Source organism: Terrapene carolina, unplaced genomic scaffold (genome assembly GCF_002925995.2).
Source record: "Terrapene carolina triunguis isolate 2854851 unplaced genomic scaffold, T_m_triunguis-2.0 Scaffold229, whole genome shotgun sequence".
NCBI lineage: Eukaryota > Metazoa > Chordata > Testudines > Emydidae > Terrapene > Terrapene triunguis.
Window position 1 is genome coordinate 706,002 of NW_020664580.1, and position 23,039 is coordinate 729,040.

Consider the following 23,039-nt stretch of genomic DNA (forward strand, 5'->3'; position numbering starts at 1 on the left):
AAGGATTATGAAGATTGCTCTCTCTGAATCAGTCTCTCTTCTCCAGAAACTCTCACTGTGTATTGGCATTTGTCCCAGAACCTCTCCTTGGAAAAACTGTTTAAAATTAAAGTTTTAATTAAAAGACCTAGGCTCAGTTTCAGTAAGATAGTTGAACACATGCCTAACTTTAAGCAAGTGAATTGTCCCATTGACTTAGCTTCAGCGGGAGTACTCAGATACTTAAATTTAGGCATGTTTTTAAAACTCTTCCAGAAACTGGTCCTATGTTACTTTTTATCATGTATGCTATTTCATTTTGCATTTCACTCAGTTTTGACAGTGAAAATAAATGAGCCCATGTAACTGGGACAGATGTTACATTGTTTGGGTGACAACAGTAGGGAAATGGGGTGGAGAGGAGGAAAGCAACGAAACTTGACATTAAAAATAAACAAATCTAGCAACACTAGGCTTTGTAAAACTTGATTTTGTTACATAAAACCTATCTATTGGGACTAAACTATCTAACAGTATCTCTACCAATATTAAAAACACTGAACAACGTTATGGGTCTCACAGTCTTGAGGGGGGGAGGAAATAGAATTAAGAACAGACCATACAAAACTGAGAATTCTGCCCTTAACATTCCTATGTCCCATATCGTGCGCTAGGTTTATTCTAAGACTTAAGTCCTTGCTTTCTTTTGGTTTTGTGAATTTAATCAAAACCTTTTAAAGTTGTTTAACAAGTTTTGTCTTTAACTCCCATTTTTCTTGCAGCACAACTTATAACGAATATTACTCTGCTCAGATCACATGCTAGAGCTCTCTTAATTATTTTGACTCTCTTTTCTTATTGGGTGGTACTGAGCAGCATAGCAGGACTATGTAGTATCCTGTGTAATAATGTGATACTGAGATATTTCATGAGCTTTGTTGCCATTTATTTCAGCACAAACATTTCAGCAGCAAATATCTACAATGACCAGTGATGGGACACTAGATGGGGAGGGCTCTGAGTTACTTCAGAGAATTCTTTCCCAGGTGTCTGGCTGGTGGGTCTTGCCCACATGCTCAGGATCTAACTGATTCCCATATTTGGGGTCGGGAAGGAATTTCCCAGGTCAGAGTGACCCTGGTTTTTTTTCACCTTCATCTGCAGCATGGGGCATGGGTCACTTGCTGGTTTAAACTAAAGTAAATGATAGATTCTCTGTAACTTGAAGTCTTTAAACTAGGATTTGAGGACTCCAGTAAATCAGCCAGAGGTTGGGGGTCTATTTGAGAAGTGGGTGGGTAAGATTCTGTGGCCTGCAATAAAAGATTCTGTGGTCAGGCTAGATCAGTAGTGGGCAACCTGCGGCCCGTCAGGGTAATCTGCTGGCGGGCCACCAGACAGTTTGTTTACATTTGCACGGCCGCCCGCAGCTCCCCTTGGCCAGGAATGGCGAACTGCAGCCACTGGGAGCTGCGGACAGCCATGCAAATGTAAACAAACTGTCTGGCAGCCCACCAGTGGATTACCCTGACGGGACATGTGTGGCCAGCGGGCCGCAGGTTGCCCACCACTGGGATAGATGATCACGATGGTCCTTTTTTACCTTAAATAAAGTCTCTGAGTCAGTGTTTAGGCTCCTAAAAGGAAACAGCTTTGGAAAGGAGAGTGAAATTTATTGTATGTCACTACTCAAGTACTACTGTACCGTTACTCCAGATATGATCGGGGCTTTTCCTTCGATTAGTTTATGTATTTCTTGAACTGCTTCCTCATTGCTCTTGTCTTTAAATCGTTTCTTGGAGAGTTCTTGAAGAGCGTCCTTAAATTGATCAAAAGTAATCGTCCTAGAAGATTTTCCCCTGGCAAAACACACACACAAAAATCAGAAGAAATTACAAAAAGGATACACAGTCCTCCAAGAGAAGGATAACAGATGCAGTCTGCAATAGTGAAGAACAGCCAACATACAAATACTACATAAAAGGAATTGCCCTTCATCCCATTAAGACTTTCAGTGCAGCGCCTCCCCAGGACAGCTTCATCTTGCTTTCTTGAATGTCACTGTAACAGTAATGAACCTCGCTTGGCTAGGCTTCAGAATTAAGGAGAACCTAAAGGAATTGGACTACTGCTCATACTTCTCTCGGAATGCTTGGACCAGTCTAAACCAAGGCCTAAAACTACAACTAAAACTTAGCTCAACCTAACTACGTTTCTCAGGGGGTGTGAAAAAAAAAATCTCACATACCCCTGAGAGACATATTTAAGCTGACCTAAGACTGGGTATAGACAACCCTAGGTTGATGGAAGAATTCTTCTGTCAGCCTAGCTCCTGCCTCTCAAGGGGTGAATTTACTACAGTGAGAAAAAAAAAAACCACTTCCATTCCTGTGCTGTGGTAGTGGTTGTAGTGTAGACGTAGCTGAAGATGTAATCTAATTTGGGTAATTATTTGTAAACTCAGTTTGCATAAATGAAATGAGTGACAGCAGTTTAGGCCAGATCTACACTAAAAAGTTAGGTGGACCCAAGCTACATCACTCAGGGGTGTGAAAAATCCATGCCCCTGAGCAATGTAGTTAAGACGACCTAACCCCTGCTGTAGACAGCACTAGGTCAACAGAGAATTCTTCCTTCCATCAACCTAGCTACTGCCTCTCAGGGAGGTAGATTAAATACCGTGATGGGACAACCCCTCCCATCATTGTACTGAGTGAGTGTGCAGTGGTTTGAATATAGACATAGCCTTAGTGTTGAACGCAAAAGGTGACTTTAGATGATATTGCATAGGTCTCCTCTTTGAAATGATGATTAGGACCTACCCTATCACACAACATGTATTTTGTGATATGAGCATTGTGCAAATCAAGCTTAAACAAATGATAAAGAAAACATGTCACTTTTAACTCCTCATCCTCAAAAAGCAGCATACATGTCTGATATCATATCCTATTAAACAAGTTAAATAATAAACTTATTTTAAAATAGGACTTCACTTCTCTCTGGTGTCCCATTTATGAGACAATATTCACAAATAAGAATTTATGGAAAAGGTTATTTGAGGGCTTGATATTCATGAAAAGCACAGAAATTCATAGTTGAAGCTGAAACTCTATCATTAATTCTTCGTGTTGTCTTGATAAATGATTAAAAGTGAAAATGAAAAGTGCACCACATTTCCAGGCTGGTGACTTGCTTGGTTGTTTTTATTTGCTAGAGTGGAAAAGTGTGCTGTAGAGGTGCCTATGGGTAGACTTTGATAAATTATTGCTTCTGAAAATACCTTTTAAGAAGAAGTCAGTATATATTTAGACACTTTCATACATTATACACCTGACAGACCATAGTGACCCATTTAGAAGAGCTCTGAAAGCTCCTAACAAGAATGTCTGAATAATCACTGTGAAGATGTGTTTAGTCAAAAGGGCATTTATGTAAATCTGCCTTTTGGCAGTTTAAATAAAAGTGCATTTCAGACAGAGAGCATAACTTCAGTTCACAGATCACTTTCCAATAGCAAGCACGTTCTGATTTTTAAATCAGACTAATTTAATTTTAAAATGAAATTATTAGACCATAGCAAGGGGAAATTACTTGCCATAGCTTAATTTGTATGGAGGTTGTTTTGAATTTTGCTAACAACAAAAACTACACCTCTTAAAGTGGATATAAATATATATCTTTCCACTTGCCTAATTTAGTTTCCCCAAACATTTAGACCAAAATTTACACTTCTTGCCTTTGAGACATATAGACATATCCCAGGCTAAAATTTAACGTACTAAGGGTATGTCTACGCTACAGCAGCCCAGCTACAGCACTGCTTCTGTGCTGCAGTAGCACTGTAGTACAGATCCTTCCTACATCAAGAGAAGAGGTTGTTCCGTCGATGTAGGTAATCCACTTCCCCAAGAGGCAGTAACTAAGTCAACAGAAGAATTCTTCCATCAATTTAACCCTGAACAATGCAGCTAAGTTGATCTAAGTTTAGGTGTATACCAGGCCTAAGTATAAAACCTTTCCAGAAAAGCTGATAGTATTGTTAATGCAATCCCAAAAAGCAGCATCTCCAATATAGAGGGATCCATTCCAGTACTTACAAAGTTAGGAAACTCTCAAAGTCAAAAACTGTTTAATGCAGAGATCTGTGTTGCTGGGCAACATCAGTCCAGTTTGCAGCCCAAGTGTTTCTTTTTGTGCCAATTTAAAGAAGCGTCTTGACAAAATTAGCAAAAAACCAGACAAGTCCTTTCAGTGATGACAACTGTTTATACAGGTGTAGGTGATGGATGGTGAGGACAGGGAAAGTGTGTGCTGGCAACAGAAAAATCAGGCTAGACAAACTGCACTCAGAAATCTAATTTGACTTTAATGACTAGATGTCATTATCATCATAAACAATAATGCAGGACCTCAAAAAGATGTTGGCAAACATATCAGATTCAACTGCTAATGTCATTTTCTGTGCAACTATCCTGTTATGGAACGTGCCTGACACAAGCAGGCATAGTAGAATGAGGACAATTCTTAAGCAGATTTGTAAACATGCACTCCAATTGTCTCTCATCAGAAGGGATGATAAAGAAATTGAAGCTAGATTTTGGTTTGAATTAAAGGAAGGCAGTTTGTTAATGTATTCTCACCCACCCCCACCCTGCAACAAAACAAATGGTGAGAATCTAAGATTTAGGGCACTGGAAGTGACCTAAAACAGCAAAGTCCAACAATTCTCATTTCACTTTTGTGTACTCTAGTACTATTTGATACAAAATAAATCTGAAATCCTCAGGCATGAAGAAAAGCTTTCTATGAACTGAGGCCCAAAGCCCACAAAGTTTACAACACCTAACGTTTAGATTGCACAGCCACCTAGTGGAATCCACAAACCTCAAGTTAGGCTCCCAGACTCCCTATACAATGCACGGGGAGAGGGAGAATGAGATCCATAAAAGCCAGCACGCTAGGTGGGGAGCTGCCTGAGCTCGCCAATAGCAGATGCCGAGGAGCAGATGTGTTCTAAGCCCCCCCTCCCCCAGGTAGTTAGGCACCTATATCCACTCACAATCCAGGGCTGGGATCCCTCTCCTGGGGTCAGGCACCAAAGCAGTTTCTTGTAAGATGGCAGCAGTAGACACCTAAATCTACACAGATCAGCCGAGGGAGGACGATGACTTCCCCCTTATAACCTTTAGCCCAGTGATTAGGGAACTCACCTGGGATATGGGTCCGATTCCCCCCTCTGCCTGATGAGAGCGGATATGAATAGGGAATGGCCACATCTCAGATGAGTGACTTACCCACCATGCTAGGGAATGTTCCCATGTGGGGCTCCCTCAAGTGCTGCTGTTGAAGCTGTTCATCTGTGCATATATAATTAAATAGTCACTGGGCCAGACAAAGAGAGAGAATGACTCTATAGTCCAGTGGTTGGGGCAATCATCTGAGAGGTGGGAAACTTGGGGCAATGCCTACATTAATATGGTGTGAGGATCATGCTGGAGCTGAGGCATGAGATAGGTGTCCAGGCACCTAGACTTCGTGTTGTGCACATGCCAACACGCAGAAACTTAGGTGGCTAGGGGACTTTAATGGTATTTAGGCACTGATGGATTTTAGGCGCCTCCATGGTAAGGCGGCAGCTGAGCAGGGGATTGATCTTGATGGCACCTAAATATTGGACTTCGGCACCTAATGCCCTTTTGTGGACCTGGGCCAGACTCTCCCTGCACACACCGTTGGCTTTTCACTTGACATGTCTGTATGCTCATTAACATGTTTTTGCGTTTGAAGGAACAGAGGTTGGTAGTTGGCAGAAGCATGTAAGAACTGTCAAACACGATTCACTTATCCTGTCATAGTCAAGGGTCGCTTCCTCTGGTAGTCATTGAAGATGAGTATCTATGACAGGATTTGTGCTTGTGGTTCCAAAAGGGAGGTGGGGAGGGAAAGAAGAGAAAAGAGCAAAGAGAGGCCGAAAGAATAAATACTGTAAAGATGGTGTTATCTAGTGACTACATATAAAACTCTTGGGGTTTTTACAGCAAAGAGGAATAAATTGTTTCCGAAAAGTGAATATGTTTATGCAATAATATTTTACATATGCTTTATATAGGGAGCCTTTCATCTCAAGAGAACCCCAAAGCACTTAATATTGTCTAAGTTCTGCTGTATGTACACACACACACACACACACACACACACACACACACACAAAATGACTTCAGCCAGTACTGAAATGCCTCCATCTTTGCGACAGAACACAGTAGCTGTTTGTGACTACTCACGTGCTAACAGAACACAGTAACACTAGGTAGCATGTTTTTTAAAAGACAGGAAGTGAAGAAGAATATGATCTCTAACTAAGACTGCAGGGGAATGAGGCAGGCAGACTGTACTGTAATTATCCACCTGGAATCTGGCCAGGAAGCTCGTTAATGGGATTAACATCCCTATTCTTATCAGAAATGCCAAGGGATCTTTAATGAGCACAATAGGTCAGCACCTTGTCTTGTGTCTCATCCAAAAATGCAGCACCTACAGCAATGCAGTGGCCCATCATAATGCCACACCGAGGCACAGGTTCAGCACTGACTCACAGCAAAAGGGGCTGCTGAGAGAATTTCCAACACTACTTTTTAGATGTGAGTTATACCTGGAGGTCTCCCATCCAATACTGCTTAGCTCATGAGGTCTGACAGAATCACAATCCCAGTTGAAATGACTGCATATAGTCAGTATAATCCATGGGAATTAATAATGTTGACTTTCTGCCAAACAAATTTTATTCTGGCATGAAAAGAACTTTTATCAATTACATTTTTTTCACAGCTGCACTTAGTTGATAAGAGAGTGACACTGATTTACCTTTTTTGTTTGGTTAAATGGGGAATAGTGGGGAAAGGGGTATGCAGATCTGACTCCTTCCAATCAACAAAATGGACAACCCTATCTCAAAAAGTCTGCAGTGTTCACTCTCACATTATAAGACAAGAAATACCTAAGACATAACCACAACATATATTCTAATTCCCCACCACAAAAGTGCATGCTGGAGCCACCACAAACAGATGCCTGAAAAAATGAAACAGTTTAATTTAGAGAGATCCAGGGCCGGCTCCAGGTTTTCTGCCGCCCCAAGCGGCAAAAAAAAAAAAAAAGCCGCGGCAGCGCGATCGCGCCGCTCCACTCTTCGGCAGCAATTCGGCGGTAGGTCCTTCGCTCCCAGAGCGACTGAGGGACCCGCCGCCGAATTGCCGCCGAAGACCCCGGACATGCCGCCCCAACAGCGCCCGAAGTGCCGCCCCTTCCTATTGGCCGCCCCAAGCACCTGCTTCTTTAGCTGGTGCCTGGAGCCGGCCCTGGAGAGATCTATTCCATATAAACAGTGAAGAAATTAACGCATGATTGGCAATATGAGCTATGCTATATGGTATATAGTGTTGTAGCTGTGTCATTCCCAGGATATTGAAAAGACAAGGTGTGGGAGGTAATATATTTTATTGGACCAACTTCTGTTGGTGAGAGAGACAAGCTTTTGAGGTACACAGACCTAAGGAAGAGCTCTATATAGCTCAAAAGCTTGTGTCTCTCACCAACAGAAGTTGGTCCAATAAAAGATATTGCCTCACCCACTTTGTCTATGCAATACTGGCAGTACAACTGGCTTCTAGGGAGCTCCTCACCAAATTAACTTCTGGGCTGAATTAATTATGCTTTCTTCTCAGTCCCAAAGCCGTTGTGCCCCCCCCCTTTTTTTTAAGTTGGCAGAAAGTCTGTTCAGCTGTAGCGTCTAGCGTGAAACCCTCCACCACCCCACAACCACTCCCAATATTATTCAGTTATATCTAATAGCTTCATTAACACAAAAAACTCTGGGTGGTATTTTCAAAGGGAAATAATGGAATTAGATGCCCAGTGAGATTTGGGCACCTAGACTATGAAAATCCAAGCTTCTGTGAATTTGACCAAGTGACTATACAGAGGAAAGAGTGAAGCTCACTATTATTACTATTTGCAAGGTGGTAGCACCTAAGAGCCCCAGTCATAGACCAGGGCCTCCCCGTGCTAGGTGCTGTACAAACACAGAACAAAAGGACAGTCCCTGCCCCAAAGAGTGACAATCTAAGACAGTATAAGAGAATACAGGTTGTTGTCAAATTCACAAAGCAGGGGGAAAAAAGACTCCAAAGAAGCCAAATATTTTCTCTCATTTTTTCAAGTGTGGTAATCTTAGGTGTTATGTGCAATGCCAGTAAGTAAAATACACATGGGATCTAAAATGAAATTCACTCATTTTTAGCTCAGAAAATGTAAGATTAAGAACAAATTTAACAAGTTATTTTCTTTACTGATTTAGGGCTTAATTCTACCCCCATTGACTTCAGTAGGAGTTGTGTCTGAGCCCTTAAACTGCAGCATTGTTTATCATCCAGAAGCATCAAGTAATGCAGCCACCCCTGCAGCTGCAAGGACAACTCCTGGTTTATGGGTTAGGGGCTTCACCCTATGGACAAGATTAAATGTCAGTGCTAGGTTTACTGCTCATGGACCAGTGCTGGTGGTGTTAAGCACAAGCCACTTCATGCTTATTGTGAGGTCTCTGATGGTATAAATCTAAATTCAACCCAGGTGTAACATCATTATAGTAAATGGGATTATACCAGGGATGAATGTGGCCCAATAACTTGAGCTCCTTGGGGAATCAGAATATCACTTCCTTTATCTTAACTTTGGCTGGACACATCCCAGGTGTCCTCTCCCCGCCACCTATTTAATAGGAAACTTCCATCTACTGTTTCTCTCACTCCCACCCACAACACACAACAAACCACTTTTTATTTTGGTGCATCCGATGGAATTAAACCTCTTCCAGCTGCCATGGCATACTTGTGAAAGATGGGAGTAGAAGAAAGTTGCACACTTGATTCTGAACCTTACGAATAAAGGTCCCAATCAAATGAAATTGTAGGAGCCCAGGTTTGCCTGATCCAACCCTGACACACACACACACCCCTCCACACAGTGAAATACAAAGTGAACCAATCAAGCAGAACCAGTCAGACTCAAGTGGTCAACAGATCTCCCAACAACCTTGGATAAGACTCGATGCATATCACTGGTGAGTCACCCCAATCCTGCAGATTCTCTCTATTTACATTTCAGAGGATGACCCAGCAGAACCGACTGTCTTTCTACTGAGACTTAGCTCTGAAGTTTCAAGGTTTGTTTTCTGAGGCTGTAAGTACTGCACAATGTACAAGACAATCAGGGCCTCTGGGTGGTTCCTGCTTTTTCAGAGGCCCCATTCACACAATACAGTTGAAACCATTTCCATCCATATGGTGCACAAGAGCCAAGGAGTTAATGTACAAAAATAGAAAGTTTCCATTAAGCAATTGTTATAAAGAATCAGACTCACTGTGTATGTTTGTAACTTGTTTTTAGGAGCTCATTACAAAATAACTATCTTGTTTCCATGGGAATAACAAAACAAATGTATTAACTTCCATGTGTTAAAAGTTCATAGGACTGTCTCTTCCCACTCCAAATGGGCTGACTCCAATTAAGTATCCCAAAGAAGAGATCTGAACTATTCGGTCTCTTCCCTTTGGTTTTTTACTTCAAAGGGGTTAATGGAAGTCTGGGGAAGAAGATAAAATACTCACTGAAAAGAAAGGACAAAGAGGAATGCACTGGAAGGAAAGTGTAAACAACCCATTACAATATAAATACAATGACAAAATCAGAGGAAATGCAAATTAAAACTAATTGACTAGAAAATGAAACCAACAGGAAAATCTTTACAATGGGGTGTGCAAAACACCAAGGCTTTTATGAAAATATTGAAACAGTAGAGGTGGTGTGTTCACTTAAGAAAACAAGAGAGTCATGAAAGGGAACATGAATATCATCAACTTAAAAACCTCTCTGCGCTTGTTTGTGACATGAGGAAATCTTTATCTTTAGGAAGGATACATTCTTACATACCATTCTATTTTAAGCTCGACTTCTTACACAAGCTGAATCACTCAAATATATCACCCTGGTGCACAGCAAGCATAGCTGAGCACATAATTCACAATACATTTGATAAATGTGGGTTTTATCCCCATTTGTGAACAAACTATACATTCTTAAAATTGGTTATTCAAAATTAGTCATTAATTTTTTTCTTCCTCTAGTGGGTGAACTACATAGCATGCTCAGGAGGGCAGATTCTGAATTTAGGCCTTGATTCTTGACCTGGTTTTTTAGGATCTAAATTTATACCAGTGAAAATCTTAATTCAGAACCCTGACATCAGTGCAGTGTCTCTGACCATACTCAAGTGTAAAAAGATCAAGAACTGGCAGAGGGCAGATTGTAATTGCAAATTTTATTTCAGTGATTATTCAAGCTTAACTTTCAACTTTTGAAAGTATCTGCACTAGTGTAATGCCTGAGCAATCTCACATCACAGGATGTGAACAACTATGTTGAAATTTACACAAAAACTTTTGTAAATATTCACATATTATTTCTACTCTTTGCTCAACTCCTGTAATAAAGAATCGAATTTCAGCAAATTAAGGGTTCAACTTAATAGATGAGAGAAATTACGCAGATAGATACATTTCACCTCGGCATGAAGACTTTCCGGTGCAACCTTAGCTTTAAAATTTCCTGACTTTTAGTGCCTCATCTAGCACATTTAATGTTTCATAAATGGTAGGTTTTGCATTTAATTTCCTAGTTTTAAGAGGGAAAAGAAAACCTGGGAGCAATCAAAGAAACTTCCCATTACCCTATAGGTTTCTACATTGCCCAGTTCACAAGTTTCTCTCTCAAAGCCAGCAAAGCTTGTACATTTTGTGGCCTGAGTGCACACTTAAACAGAGATCCACTGTACATGCAAAGGCAGGATCCATGAATCTGGCCCTGATGTGAAGGGGCTCATCAACCCACAAAGCGTGGTTCTGAGGGAAGCACCACCAAAGTCTGACATGGGGATTGGGGACCAGGAGATAGCATTAGTAGAGCTGGGAGGCCATAAACACTTTTGCAAGTGGGGAGTGAGTTTTGTTTGGATTGGATGCAGGCCTATTTAGTCCACCACTGTGGTTGTGTGTGCAAGTCTGTTCTGCAGTCACTTAAAACTTGTCAGTGTTGCCTTGAATAAATAAATAAATACAGGTACATTCAGGGGGCATCTGCAGGAATTTAAATTTGACCGCTTTTGGAGGGGCATTTAAACACATGATGTTATGCGGAAATCCAGTACACCCTCACGATAACGAACCCCTGGGGATCCAAGCCATTTGGCCATTATAGCCAGGGGTTCATTATAGCAAAAAAGAGGAGGTGGACAGCTCCTTCAGTCCCAGGGTTGTGGTGTGGGCACAGAACTCCTCTGACCCTTGGGCTGTGGCAGGGGGAGAGAGAGCTTCTCTGGTCCCGAGGCCAGAGGAGCTCTGTGACCCTCCCGTGGCCCTGGGTCCGGAGAAGTTCTGTGCCCCTGCTGATTATTTGGGGGGGGGGGACGACCCGTGCCCCTTCTTTCCCACCCCCCTTGTGCACGTCCCTAGGTACATCAGTATTTGGAGTATTCCCTAGATTTACTGTAATGAGAGCCCAAGGAATGTAACAAATACTGAGGTAATTTTATTTAGTTATTCAAGGCATCTGGCAAGTTTAACAGCAACTGATGAAATTCTGGACATAAGGAATTTTATGTATTTGTTTTTCAGTGCGTGCGCTCAAGATATAATTTGTAGGCAATAATATCTGTTGTTTTTTTCTCCTACAACTAACACAGGCACAAGTCCTCAGTGAGGACAGTATTCAAGCTTGATTCCAAACTTCAGCTCTCCTTGCTTTAGCCTTGTCTAAAAAATGTGGCGAGGGTATTGTGACAGACCCAGACCAGTGGGGTACAGGAGTCTGGTAGAGGGCAAATATATTGGTCACTGGATGAGTAGTTTTCTGTTCCCTGAGTGACCAGAGCAGGGGCTACACTAGAGTAATCAGGAACCTGCTAGAACCAGTTAAGGCAGGCAGGCTAATTAGGACACCTGGAGCCAATTAAGAAGAAGCTGCTAGTATCAATTAAGGCAGGCTAATCAGGGCACCTGGGGTTTTAAAAGGAGCTTACTTCAGTTTGTGGTGGGAGTGTGAGGAGCTGGGAGCAAGAGGCGCAAGGAGCTGAGAGGGTGTGCTGCTGGAGGACTGAGGAGCACAAGCGTTATCAGACACCAGGAGGAAGGTCCTGTGGTGAGAATAAGAAAGGTGTTTGGACGAGGCCATGGGGAAGTAGCCCAGAGAGTTGTAGCTGTCATGCAGCTGTTACAGGAGGCACTATAGACAGCTGCAGTCCACAGGGCCCTGGGCTGGAACCCGGAGTAGAGGATGGGCCTGGGTTCCCCCCAAACCTCCCAATTAACCTGAACTGTGGGTTCTTCCAGAGGGGAAGGTCTCTGGGCTGTTCCCCAACCCACATGGTGAATCTCTGAGGCAAGAAAATCCGCCAATAAGCGCAGGACCCACCAAGATAGAGGAGGAACTTTGTCACAGTATGTATGTGGGCTTTGAGTTTTGGGGGGTTCGGTGGTTGTTTTTTTGGTTGGTTGAGGGTTTTTTGTTTGTTTTTTAAAGTGAATAGTAGCTTTTCTTTCCCATCCTCAACAAACTAAAGAGTTGATGGGATTTTGCTCAAACTTTCCAGAAATTTTTCATTTTTGAGCACGGCTCAAACATTTGTCAGCCTGAGTCTGACTTTTTATCCCTGTATGAAATCCAGGAGTTAAAAGTGCAACTTTTTTCAACCCTAGCTACAGCAGCACTACCAATCCCCTCTGGTAGTATTTCAGAGTGTGCTAAAGGCACTAACTTCTGTTCATTCATCAGTATCGTACCTCTTTCAGGTATTTTCTAGCCTGCTACTGCCAAGACCAGTGTCTCTCCTTGATGTCATCTATAAACACAAAATACATTAGCACCAGTACTTTGTGGCAGGTGCTCTGGACTGACTGGCACCAAAATGGGATTTGAAAGAAAAGAGTTGTATAGATCTGTGGATAATGCAAGCATTTGTTTGGCAAGTTTATTCTTTTTGTCAGGGATATTTGTTTTAGTGGCACTGGCATGGAGTCCAAGGCTAATTTGTCTGTGTAGAAGGAAGTAGATTATACATCTACCCGCCTTGTTTTGTTTCTCTTTTCATTGTGCAGCTTACACATTCCACTTTCAGCTCTTTTGAGGTTAATAGTTCAGTACTTTTACAGCCTGTGCACTCAACAACTATGACTGCTACAATCAATGATACTCTTCCTGCGAGATAGTTAAATCCTTGGTGTAGATAAGTTAATGGTACTCTGCCAATGCAGTTTATCTCGACTGGCTGTATTTACACGTTCCGTGAAGCTGCATTTTGTATTTCCACCAAAAAGTAAATCACAAAAAAGTACAAAGGCCACAGTCATAAAAGATGAACATTTCCAAATGAGAAGAGGGTAATATTGTACACTTCCTGTGTTCAAACCTATCAGAGCAGAACCCACCCTAAGCAAGAACTTACAAACAAAACAGACAGAAGTGAAGAAGAAACTATTCCAGTGATATAACCCTTTCAGACCTTATTAGGCAATACCCTTTATTGCTCCTCGGAAGATCGGACTAGGCTGTCAGATAGATCAGCAGGCAGGAATAAGTCAATGAAGGTAATATAAAGAAAATCAAAAGGATAACAAAAACCAATGGCTCGCCCCCAACCAAAAGCCTCTGCCCACAGTCTATCCATGGTGGAGACCTGGAGCTGGGCACCTGGACACTGGGGCTTATGGAGTCTGGATGTGTCAGTAGTCAGTACTGGGGGGACAAATGGGTGTCATCCTGAAGGCACCTGCAGCAACTGATTCCAGGAGCAGACTTGGGTTCCTAAAGCCAGAACCAGTAATTTTCTGCTAAAATAAGTCACTCAAGATGAACAGGCAGCCTCGAGTGTACAGCTCTTCACAGGCAACTGCCTGCCCTACAGCAGCCAAACAGAAGAACTGGCCTAAAGTACAGAAAGCCGTTATTGCTTCTTTATACACATGTGATCTCTCTGGCTCCAGCATCTCTGCCAAGTCAGAGATAAGGTGCTGTGACCTGGAAGAGAAATAAAAAGGCTGCATTCCTTATCACTGTGCAGTTCCACCAGCTTTCTCACTGCACTAGAGAAGAAAGGCATCAGGATGAACTGTAGAATGATAAAGGGATTGGAGGATCCTCATTTGTATTTTTAACAAGGATGTTGGCGCATACAATAAGGAGCTTTTCCTTTACCTATTGAATTCCAGACCTAGATGCAAAGGGCTCTTTAGGGACATCACAATGATAGAATCAGCAATGCAGAAGTCCCTTTGGAGTTAGTGACTGAGCAGCACAGGCAGGAGAACATATGCCATATAGCAAGGCACCGAACATCATGGCATTGTTTCGTCCTTGCCATTTGAAGCCAGGAAAAGTATTGCGTCCTCTGACATGTTAAGTTTCCCACAATGGAGTCATTCTAATGGTAAGGCTGAAAGACCCATTCCAATCCAATCCATATGTTTTAACCCCTTTTAGTAGTGTTAAAAACTTCTTTTGGCTTGTGAATTGTCACACGCAGGCTCAGAGCGGACGTGAAAGAGTTTGGAAAAATTTGAAGCAGGTCACCCAAATGGATTTTGGGGACCCACCAATAGCAGTAGGGATCTTTATGCTCTTCTCATGCTAACTGGGAAAACAGGAGGCGGATGTTTCTTTGGAGGATTCTCCTATAGCCCCTTCTCTGCTTCACTTTTCTGGTGTTTCCTTCCCCTGTGCTTTGTTCACATTAAACGCTCATTTTCATTAAAATGAAAGGCTAAAAATACATGTTCACCAGAGATAGGTGAGGGGGAAGAAGGCAACTAAACAACAACCTGTGAAGGCGTGCAGGGAAAAACAAAGGGAGTGCAAAATGCAGACTGCATTCAGTGAAAAGGATTAATGGAAATCAGGAGGGCTTATCAGGTGAAAAGGAAACCTAGGCAGAAAATAGGTCAGTTAATAAATGATTGGGGTAGGGGTTGCGAAATGAAATCAATGACTCCAAACTGGCTGAAACAATTAATTTGTTTACAGAAAAGAAACCTAGGAAGTTAAGAAGCAGGGACCATGTAATAATAGCTATTGATAAAGAGCAGGAAAAGGAATATTTGGAAAACTCGAATATCTAAATATAAGGCAGACTAGGGAATATACATGCAGATCTGCTGCTAAAGGGATTTGCTAATTAACCTACTGCACCACTGTTGTACTTGACCCTAACTTACATTTGGAGAGAGATGTTGACCTGGGGAAGTACCAAAAGGCTGGGGAGGGAGGTGGGGGGAGAAAAAACAAAATGTGGCACCAATTTTCAAAAAAGTGAAGAGGAGACATTTTGGCTGCCACCACTCTGGCCTCTCTCCCCTAAATTTCCACCAAAGTGAGAGGCATGCGAGAACACTTGCGAATAACAAGAGGGACACATACAATAAGGAAGTTGTAAGACTAAACATTAAAAACGCTGTCCGGGATATGTCACTTTAATCCTCAAAATGCTGCCTAGTGTCTGGTGCATGAGTCCTGGAAATGGCATGTTCTTTGGGGCACATCAGGAGGGGGAAATCTGGAAGGTGAGAGCAAGGAGGGCTGGCATCACTGGCTGGTGCAACTGGGAGGGCAGGTACTCAGACCAGTGTGTGTGCCGGGGGTCTGATAGTCACAAGAGAGTTTGGTAGGGTAGGCTCACTTGTCAAGGAGACTCTGTGAGAGTTAGATAAGTGAGAGAGGATTGGAAGCAGGACCTTGCCATGAGATGGGAGCTACTAAGTGGATTCTTAAGTAGGAGACTGAGTGCTTCAGGGTTTGAGAAGAGTGGTGGCAAATCAGGCATTTGTTGTGTCCTACTGCAGAGACGAGCACAGCCATCCTCCATTATTAGCAAAAAGAACTAGGCTCTTATTGGCCTCCACCATGTCTGGAACACACATGTCGACTGCATGAAAAGAGGGCAGCGTTAGTAAACTGCAGAGATCCAACAACCTACCATGGTGACAGCTGCCAGAGACATCTTTAAACACACCAAAAATATGAAAATCCAAAAGGGTGAAGTCATAGTGCCCCATGCAGATAAAGACAGTGGTGGAGACTGCTTTCAACAGCTAATCATTTTACTATTCAGTGGGCCTCACAATGGCCAAGTTCTGACTAGTTCCTACATGCATTAGTGATAAGAAACTCTTCTCTTGTAATAATACTACTTAGCACTTATACAGTATGACAGATATTGCAGCCTTGGCGTCTTTGGGAGCCAATGTATTAAATGTATGAATTGTTTATGTCTGATTGTGCTCTGCTCCATGGGGAGAGGGTTGTGTCAGCTCCTCCCAGGAACTAAGAACACAGGGGTGTGATTAAGGCAAGTCACTGAGACTAAACAACTCTAGAAAGGTACCAGCCCCCGGAGAGATTCATACTAGGTTTTTCAGAGACTAGAAGACAAAGAAAGGGCTTTTGGCATACAATGATGAGCTTGAGCTCACAGACAGTCTTCTTCTGAACCAGCAAATGAACAGGATCTTCTATCCAAGGGAGGCCCCACCCGGGTGGAAGGGTTAGAAAGACTTGGGCCTACCACAAAAGACTAGTGGGTGGTTCTGGGTATGGATAGTGTTGGTTTAAATCTGTATTGTTTTTGTGATTTTTTTTGTCTAATGTTTTTACCTTAAGAATAAATGTGCTTGCTTAGTAAGATCTGTATGATAACTCATAACTGCTGGCAGTACACTGTTCATAGCCCTTGGAGAGAGAAAGCAAAGCACAGGCGCTGGCCTTTAGACAGACTGGCTTGCTGGGGATATCACAATATAAGGCAGGGAGCTGTGCAGCCTTAAAATCCCATCAGAAGAGAGAGAGATGCGGGTGTCTACCCAAGAGAGATGATGGTTAGAAACTGGACATCTTAAGTGGGTGCCCTTGAGGGACTATGGAGGGGAACCAGAGGTGCAGCTACCCTGAAACTCTGACATACAACACTTTACATTTCAAAGTGTCGTGCTAACTAATTTGGAGACTAATACAGTTACCATGTGCTTGGACTGCTCTTTCCGTGATTGGAAAGCTACAAAGCAGATCATGGCAAAAGACAGTACTCCTAATAGAATAGCTGAAATCCCAGGGCAGATGACAGACTAAAGACCCAACATCTGTACTTTGTCTGCCAATCAAATAGTACATGCATTCCAACACTGAATGCGTAGGGAAAGAAGGTAGGCAGCCACAAATAAGGAATACTTCTAGCGTTAATGAGCAGTTCAATGGGAGTGGATAAATCACGGCCCTATGATGGAAAAATAAAGACAGGTTAATAAGTGCATTTTGATTCACTCTCCACAACAGTGTGAAAATATTTGTTTAAAAAGGAGCCCAGTCGACATACTAGTGAAAATATGCTCAACACAAACACTGCTGAAAGGAAGCTGGAATACCATCACAGGCTGAGTAAGGATAACTTTGAATAACCAAACCAAGTGCTCCAGTAACAAGGAATGCATTTTGCCCCAAGCAACAGTCAACTATCAAATAAACAGACTACAGAAAACAGCTTAAAAGTAAACAAAACAGGAAATAAAATTTTCAGAACAAAAAAATATGATCATCAGCTGTTTTTCATAACTTCTGTTTTTTATCAACCTCTATATTTTAGGGATACATGGAAATTAGAGCTGGAAAAGACCTAACTCAGTTGTCCCCAATCACTAATATCAGTGTTGGCACTTCAGGCTTTTAATGATCAGTACCACTGCCTACCTTAATGCAGCGCTTCTGCGCTGAGCACCTACATGCTACAACTGCCCATGTCCCAATCAGTGACGCTTGTTTTACCCCGGTTACCTAATAATTGGGGTCTTGTGTGTTGTTTGCATTGGAAGAGAAATGGAGTCAGGTATTTCTTTGATTCAATCCTGTTTATTTAAAAGAATGTACATAAGTCCTGTTTTTCTCAACACAGTAGAAATCAAACAACAGGAGATGGTGCCTTTGCTCACAGTTCAAAACCTCTTTCTAGCCAGCACTCTACCCAAAGGCGCTCTCGCTCAGCTTTTTCTCAGACTCATGCTACAAGCGCTGTCTGTCTGTTTCTAGGGCTGGCTTGCATGCTACTCTCTGTGTGTGCTTCTGTGGTATTTCTACTTTTTTCTCTCTCATTCACTTCTATTCTGTGGTGGCTCCTATTGTCTCAGATATCTACCATAAACATGGCTAACGGCTTTTTACATTTATCCTGAATGAAGGACAGCTATTACAACCACTAGCTTCAGCAAGGTTTCAGCTCCAGGGCTGGAGCACCGATTGGAAAAAAAAAAAAATAGTGGGTGCTCAGCACAATCAGTTCCTCTCCCTCCCCCGCAGTGCCTCCCACCCGCCAAGATCAGCTGTTCAGCGGCATGCAGAAGGTGCTGGGGGGAAGGGTCGGAGCAAGGGTGGGGCACACTGGAGGGAGGGGGCGGAACAGGGCTGGAAGAGGCAGGGCAGGAGCAGAGAGGGGGCAGGAAGAAGCGGGGTGGGGCCTTGGGGAAGGGGTGGAGTGGGGGTGGGGCTTGGGGGTCAAGCACCAAAGGGGAAATGAAGCCAGTGCCTATGGCTTCGACTGCTACAATCCTGGGGTTCTAGCAGTGTTTCTCAAAGGGCAGCATGCATTCATCCCAGGACTCGCTGAAGCCCGCTGAAGAGGTATACAGCTCAGTGAAGTAACTGGGAAGGAAGAGCTTCATTTTCCCAAAGAGTGCCTCAAGCTTTCAAATGGTTGGAAAAAAGCATTGGGTTAGAGCACGCACAAATGAATGGGAAACAACAGACACTAGCTAATCAGCCTGCTCTGGATTCACAAGACTGTTGGTGTAATGTCCATACGTCTTTAACTGCCCTCCCTCCCTTTAACCTCCCTTCCCATTCGAGAGACCTGTAATGAAATTCTGCTTTGCACTGTGAGCAGGTGGGATTCCTATCCTGCTTCACACAGATTATACACACACTGTATATATCACACATTTACCTCCTTCTTGTAGTTTAGCTTTATGGTAACACAAGCAAAGACAACATTTCCCCCTTCCCCCCAGACATCACCCTATGCTTTCTCCCTAAATCTGGATCTTCCTAGCATTTTCCCTAAAGAACATATCTTTATCCCTAGCTCCTTCTGCCTGAGAAAGACATTCCCAGTGCTTCTATATAGAACTCCTTGCTTGGAGCTCATTGGATAGATTTGATCTAACTTCAGTGTCTCGGCAAAAATAGCCCCACATCGCCATACAAGGTTCAAGCATCTAACATCAGGATACTCAACGGAAGAGCCTTACATCCCTATGAAGGATCTTAGGGCTTGGCTACATTACCACTTACTTCGGTATAATTTACATCACTCAGGGGTGTGAATAATCCACATCCCTAAGCAATGTAAGTTACACCGACCGAAGCACCAGTGTAGATAGCGCTGTGTTGGTGGGAGAGCTTCTCCCACTGACATAGCTACCACCACTTGCGCAGCTGGAGTAATTAAGTTGACAGGAGAGCTCTCTCCCGTCAGCTTAGAGCATCTTCACCATACACGCCACAGGTGCAGCTGCACTGCTGCAGCCCATCTAGTGTAGACTAGCCCTTAGAATCGGTCACGCCGGTACTTATGCCTGTACCTGTGTTAACCCATTCCACATATGAGTGATATGAAAAAAAACCAAGGCCGGGATTTATTTATTTTTAATTGAAGCTAATCATGACAAATACAAGTGCAAGGTCAATTTGAATATTTTATTGGTCAAGATCAACACAGAGTAAGAAAGCAAAGTTTGGTCTCATGGGGAAAAATGTCTGGAACCCTTGGTTTTTTTTTATTTATATATATATACATACATACACACACACATACACACACACACACACACACACCTATCTCATAGAACTGGAAGGGACCCCGAAAGGTCATTGAGACCAGCCCCCTGCCTTCACTAGCAGGACCAAGTACTGATTTTGCCCCAGATCCCTAAGTGGCCCCCTCAAGGGCTGAACTCACAACCCTGGGTTTAGCAGGCCAATGCTCAAACCACTGACCAAGATCAATTTTTTTGCCCCCTAATGAACATTTTAATTTGTAAATTTGATTTCCCTTTAATTTTCCATTTTTTGTTTGAGAGCATAAGTATCGGGACAATGATTAACGTTACGTGTAAAATAACTGCCACCCTTCCCCAAAATACTCCGTAGAAGATTGTTTGAAAACTTTACGCAGAAATGAATTAGCATGGATTGACACCCACAGACTGTTTTTTGGGAGTTCATTGCTTATAACAAATCTTGCAGCCAAAACTACAGTGCCTTGGTCTAATCCAATACTGAATTTCCTTTTAAAATTTAGTGACCTGTATCCTGAAATAAAATACCTTTCGTGGTACAAAACTAAGGGGTTTTTTTTGGTTTTTTTTTTTGAAGTTTTATACAAGTGTCTCTGTTCCAGCTGATTTTACACCCACAACATTTCACAGGATGTCAGAGGGATGGATATTTTTCATATAAAATCCCATGCAAGCATGAAAACAAACTTCTGAACAAAATGCTCCCAAAATATTAAGTGGGATTATGGCCATCTTTGATTATTTTTGTTTGTGTGTGGTTTGGGAAAAGAGACAGCAAAGGAAAGTTTTATACGTATGAGCATGAGCACATTCTGTTTGTGATACAAGAGGGGAAAGCAGACAGGAGGAGGGGGTAAAGAGGAGATAGCATGGGTAGCTGATGGCAGAGAATGAAGGGGTCAGAGTGTTAAAGCCAAGGGTATCTTTCACACAGGATAAGCAAAGAGGGCTGTGAAATTATGCTTGCTGTACATGCTGAGGGAAGGAGGTTAACCTTGGTCCTGGTCCATGCCCATGCTCAGAGGCCATGTCACTCTGGGGACATTTCGAGAGCTTCCTACAAAGAGTTGTACTTGGAGCATCAGGTTGGGTGCATGGTCAAAAGAGAGCTCACAAGCAAGCTGCGGCCAGGATTCATCAGTGATTTACTTCCCAGATGGCTCCTCAGGCAAGATCTATAGGTACTCTTAAAGAGCCAAAGAACATGATACAGCTAAGGAGCATTACAAACAGCGATGTCAGGCTGCTGACCAGCCTCCCCCAGCCCAGGAAGGACTAATGCCATGCCCAATCTCTATCAGACCCTTCTAGGGTTGCCAACTTTGGTTGGACAAATTCCTGGAGGCTTCATCACATGACATCTTTAATTAAAGATTAATCTTTAATTCCTGGAGACTCCAGGACAATCCTGGAGGGTGGGAAACCATAGACCCTTCCTTCGGGGCAATTTATTAAATCAAACAAAAAATTCCCAAAGTCACACAAAACAAAGCCATCCCCAACGAACAGAGGCTGCAGGGGCCCAGAGGCCTTTCACACTGTCCCCTTCTCTCTGCTCCAGGGCCAGTCACAGGAGCCAACCTCTCTCCTGCAGTTCTCTTCCACTGAAGCTCTCTCAGCCCTTTATAAGGATCACCTGACCTCTTCCCAGCAGGGTCAGATCAGAACAGGGCTGGCTGGCCCTAGGGTGACCAGACAGCAAATGTTAAAAGTCGGGACGGGGGTGGTGGGGGGAGGGGTAATAGGAGCCTGTATATGAAAAACACCCAAAAATCGAGACTGTCCCTATAAAAATTAGGACATCTAGTCACCCTAGCTAGCCCCTAAAGTGGAAGGCCACCTCTCCGACATGACCAGTGCACTGCAAACAGGCACAGCAAAGTGTAGTGCAAAAATACTGAAGGCGGGAGGCCCTCTCTACTTTGGATTGCAAAGGTGAAGCTTAGGCATAAGAGGAACAGTTTGTCTCAGGCTTATTATTAGTCACATTTTACTGATTTTTTTTTTAGTTCTCCTCAGTTAACAATGTGATCTCCTTGAAAAATAGAGACATGATTATGTAAGAACAGAATACAAGCCAGAGGCGCATCTGAGCTCCAGTCCCCCAACTCTTAAAGTTAAGCTCCTTTAACAGATTAATTACCCTGCAAACAACCTCCAGAGTCCTTACAATAGGTAGTTCTGAACGTACCAACAAAACTGAAAGAGAAATTAAAAGTCATGCTTGGCGCACTGCCAGCAAGTGAGCTCTGTTGGGAAGAGCCAGGACAAGCACAGATGGCAAACAAAATTACAGTAGAAATGCTGTTAATTTCACTCTGTCTAAATTGCCTGTGTGGAACAAAAATGTATGTATTGTATATACAAATGCTGTAAGTAGAACATTTTTACCTACAGGATTATATAAACTCATGTAGGTACTAATATGAAAGAGACCCATTTCATATACTCTAGTCCATAAAGACTTCACATATACATGGCAGACCAGCGATTACACCTGGTTGGAATACGGTAGAGATTTTTCATGACAAAATTTTGAAAATGCCAAAATTATTGTTGATCAGTCCAAAGGAAATGCATCCATGCTGATGACGGGTTCTGCTCAATAATGATCCAAAGCAGTGCGGACCGACGCATGTTCATTTTCATCATCTGATTCAAGTGCCACCAGCAGAAGGTTGATTTTCTTTTTTGCTGGTTCGGGTTTCGTAGTTTCCACATCAGAGTGTTGCCCTTTTAAGGCTTTTGAAAGCATGCTCCACACCTCATCCCTCTCATATTTTGGAAGGCACTTCAGATTCTTAAACCTTGGGTCGAGTGCAGTAGCTATCTTTAGAAATCTCCGATTAGTACCTTCTTTGCATTTTGTCATATCTGCAGTGAAAGTGTTCTTAAAACGAACAACATGTGGTGGGTCGTCATCCGAGACAGCTATAACATGAAATATATACCAGAATATGGGTAAAACAGAGCAGGAGACATACAATTCTCTCCCAAGGAGTTCAGTCACAAATTATTAATTAACGCATTATTTTTTTAATGAGTGTCATCAGCATGGAAGCATGTCCTCTGGAATGGTGGCCGAAGCATGAAGTGGCACACAAATGTTTAGCGTAGGGATCT

General features: G+C 42.7%; 1 protein-coding gene across 2 annotated transcripts in view; it reads right to left on the minus strand.

Moving 5' to 3' along the window:
- Positions 1-23,039, minus strand: part of TPPP (tubulin polymerization promoting protein) — a 118,092-nt gene that overhangs the window by 20,243 nt on the left and 74,810 nt on the right. For both annotated transcript variants that reach the window (XM_024218567.2, XM_024218570.2), the window contains one exon: positions 1,685-1,838. In XM_024218567.2, coding sequence (XP_024074335.2) covers positions 1,685-1,838 — 154 coding nt within the window. The remainder of the gene's footprint in view (positions 1-1,684; positions 1,839-23,039) is intronic.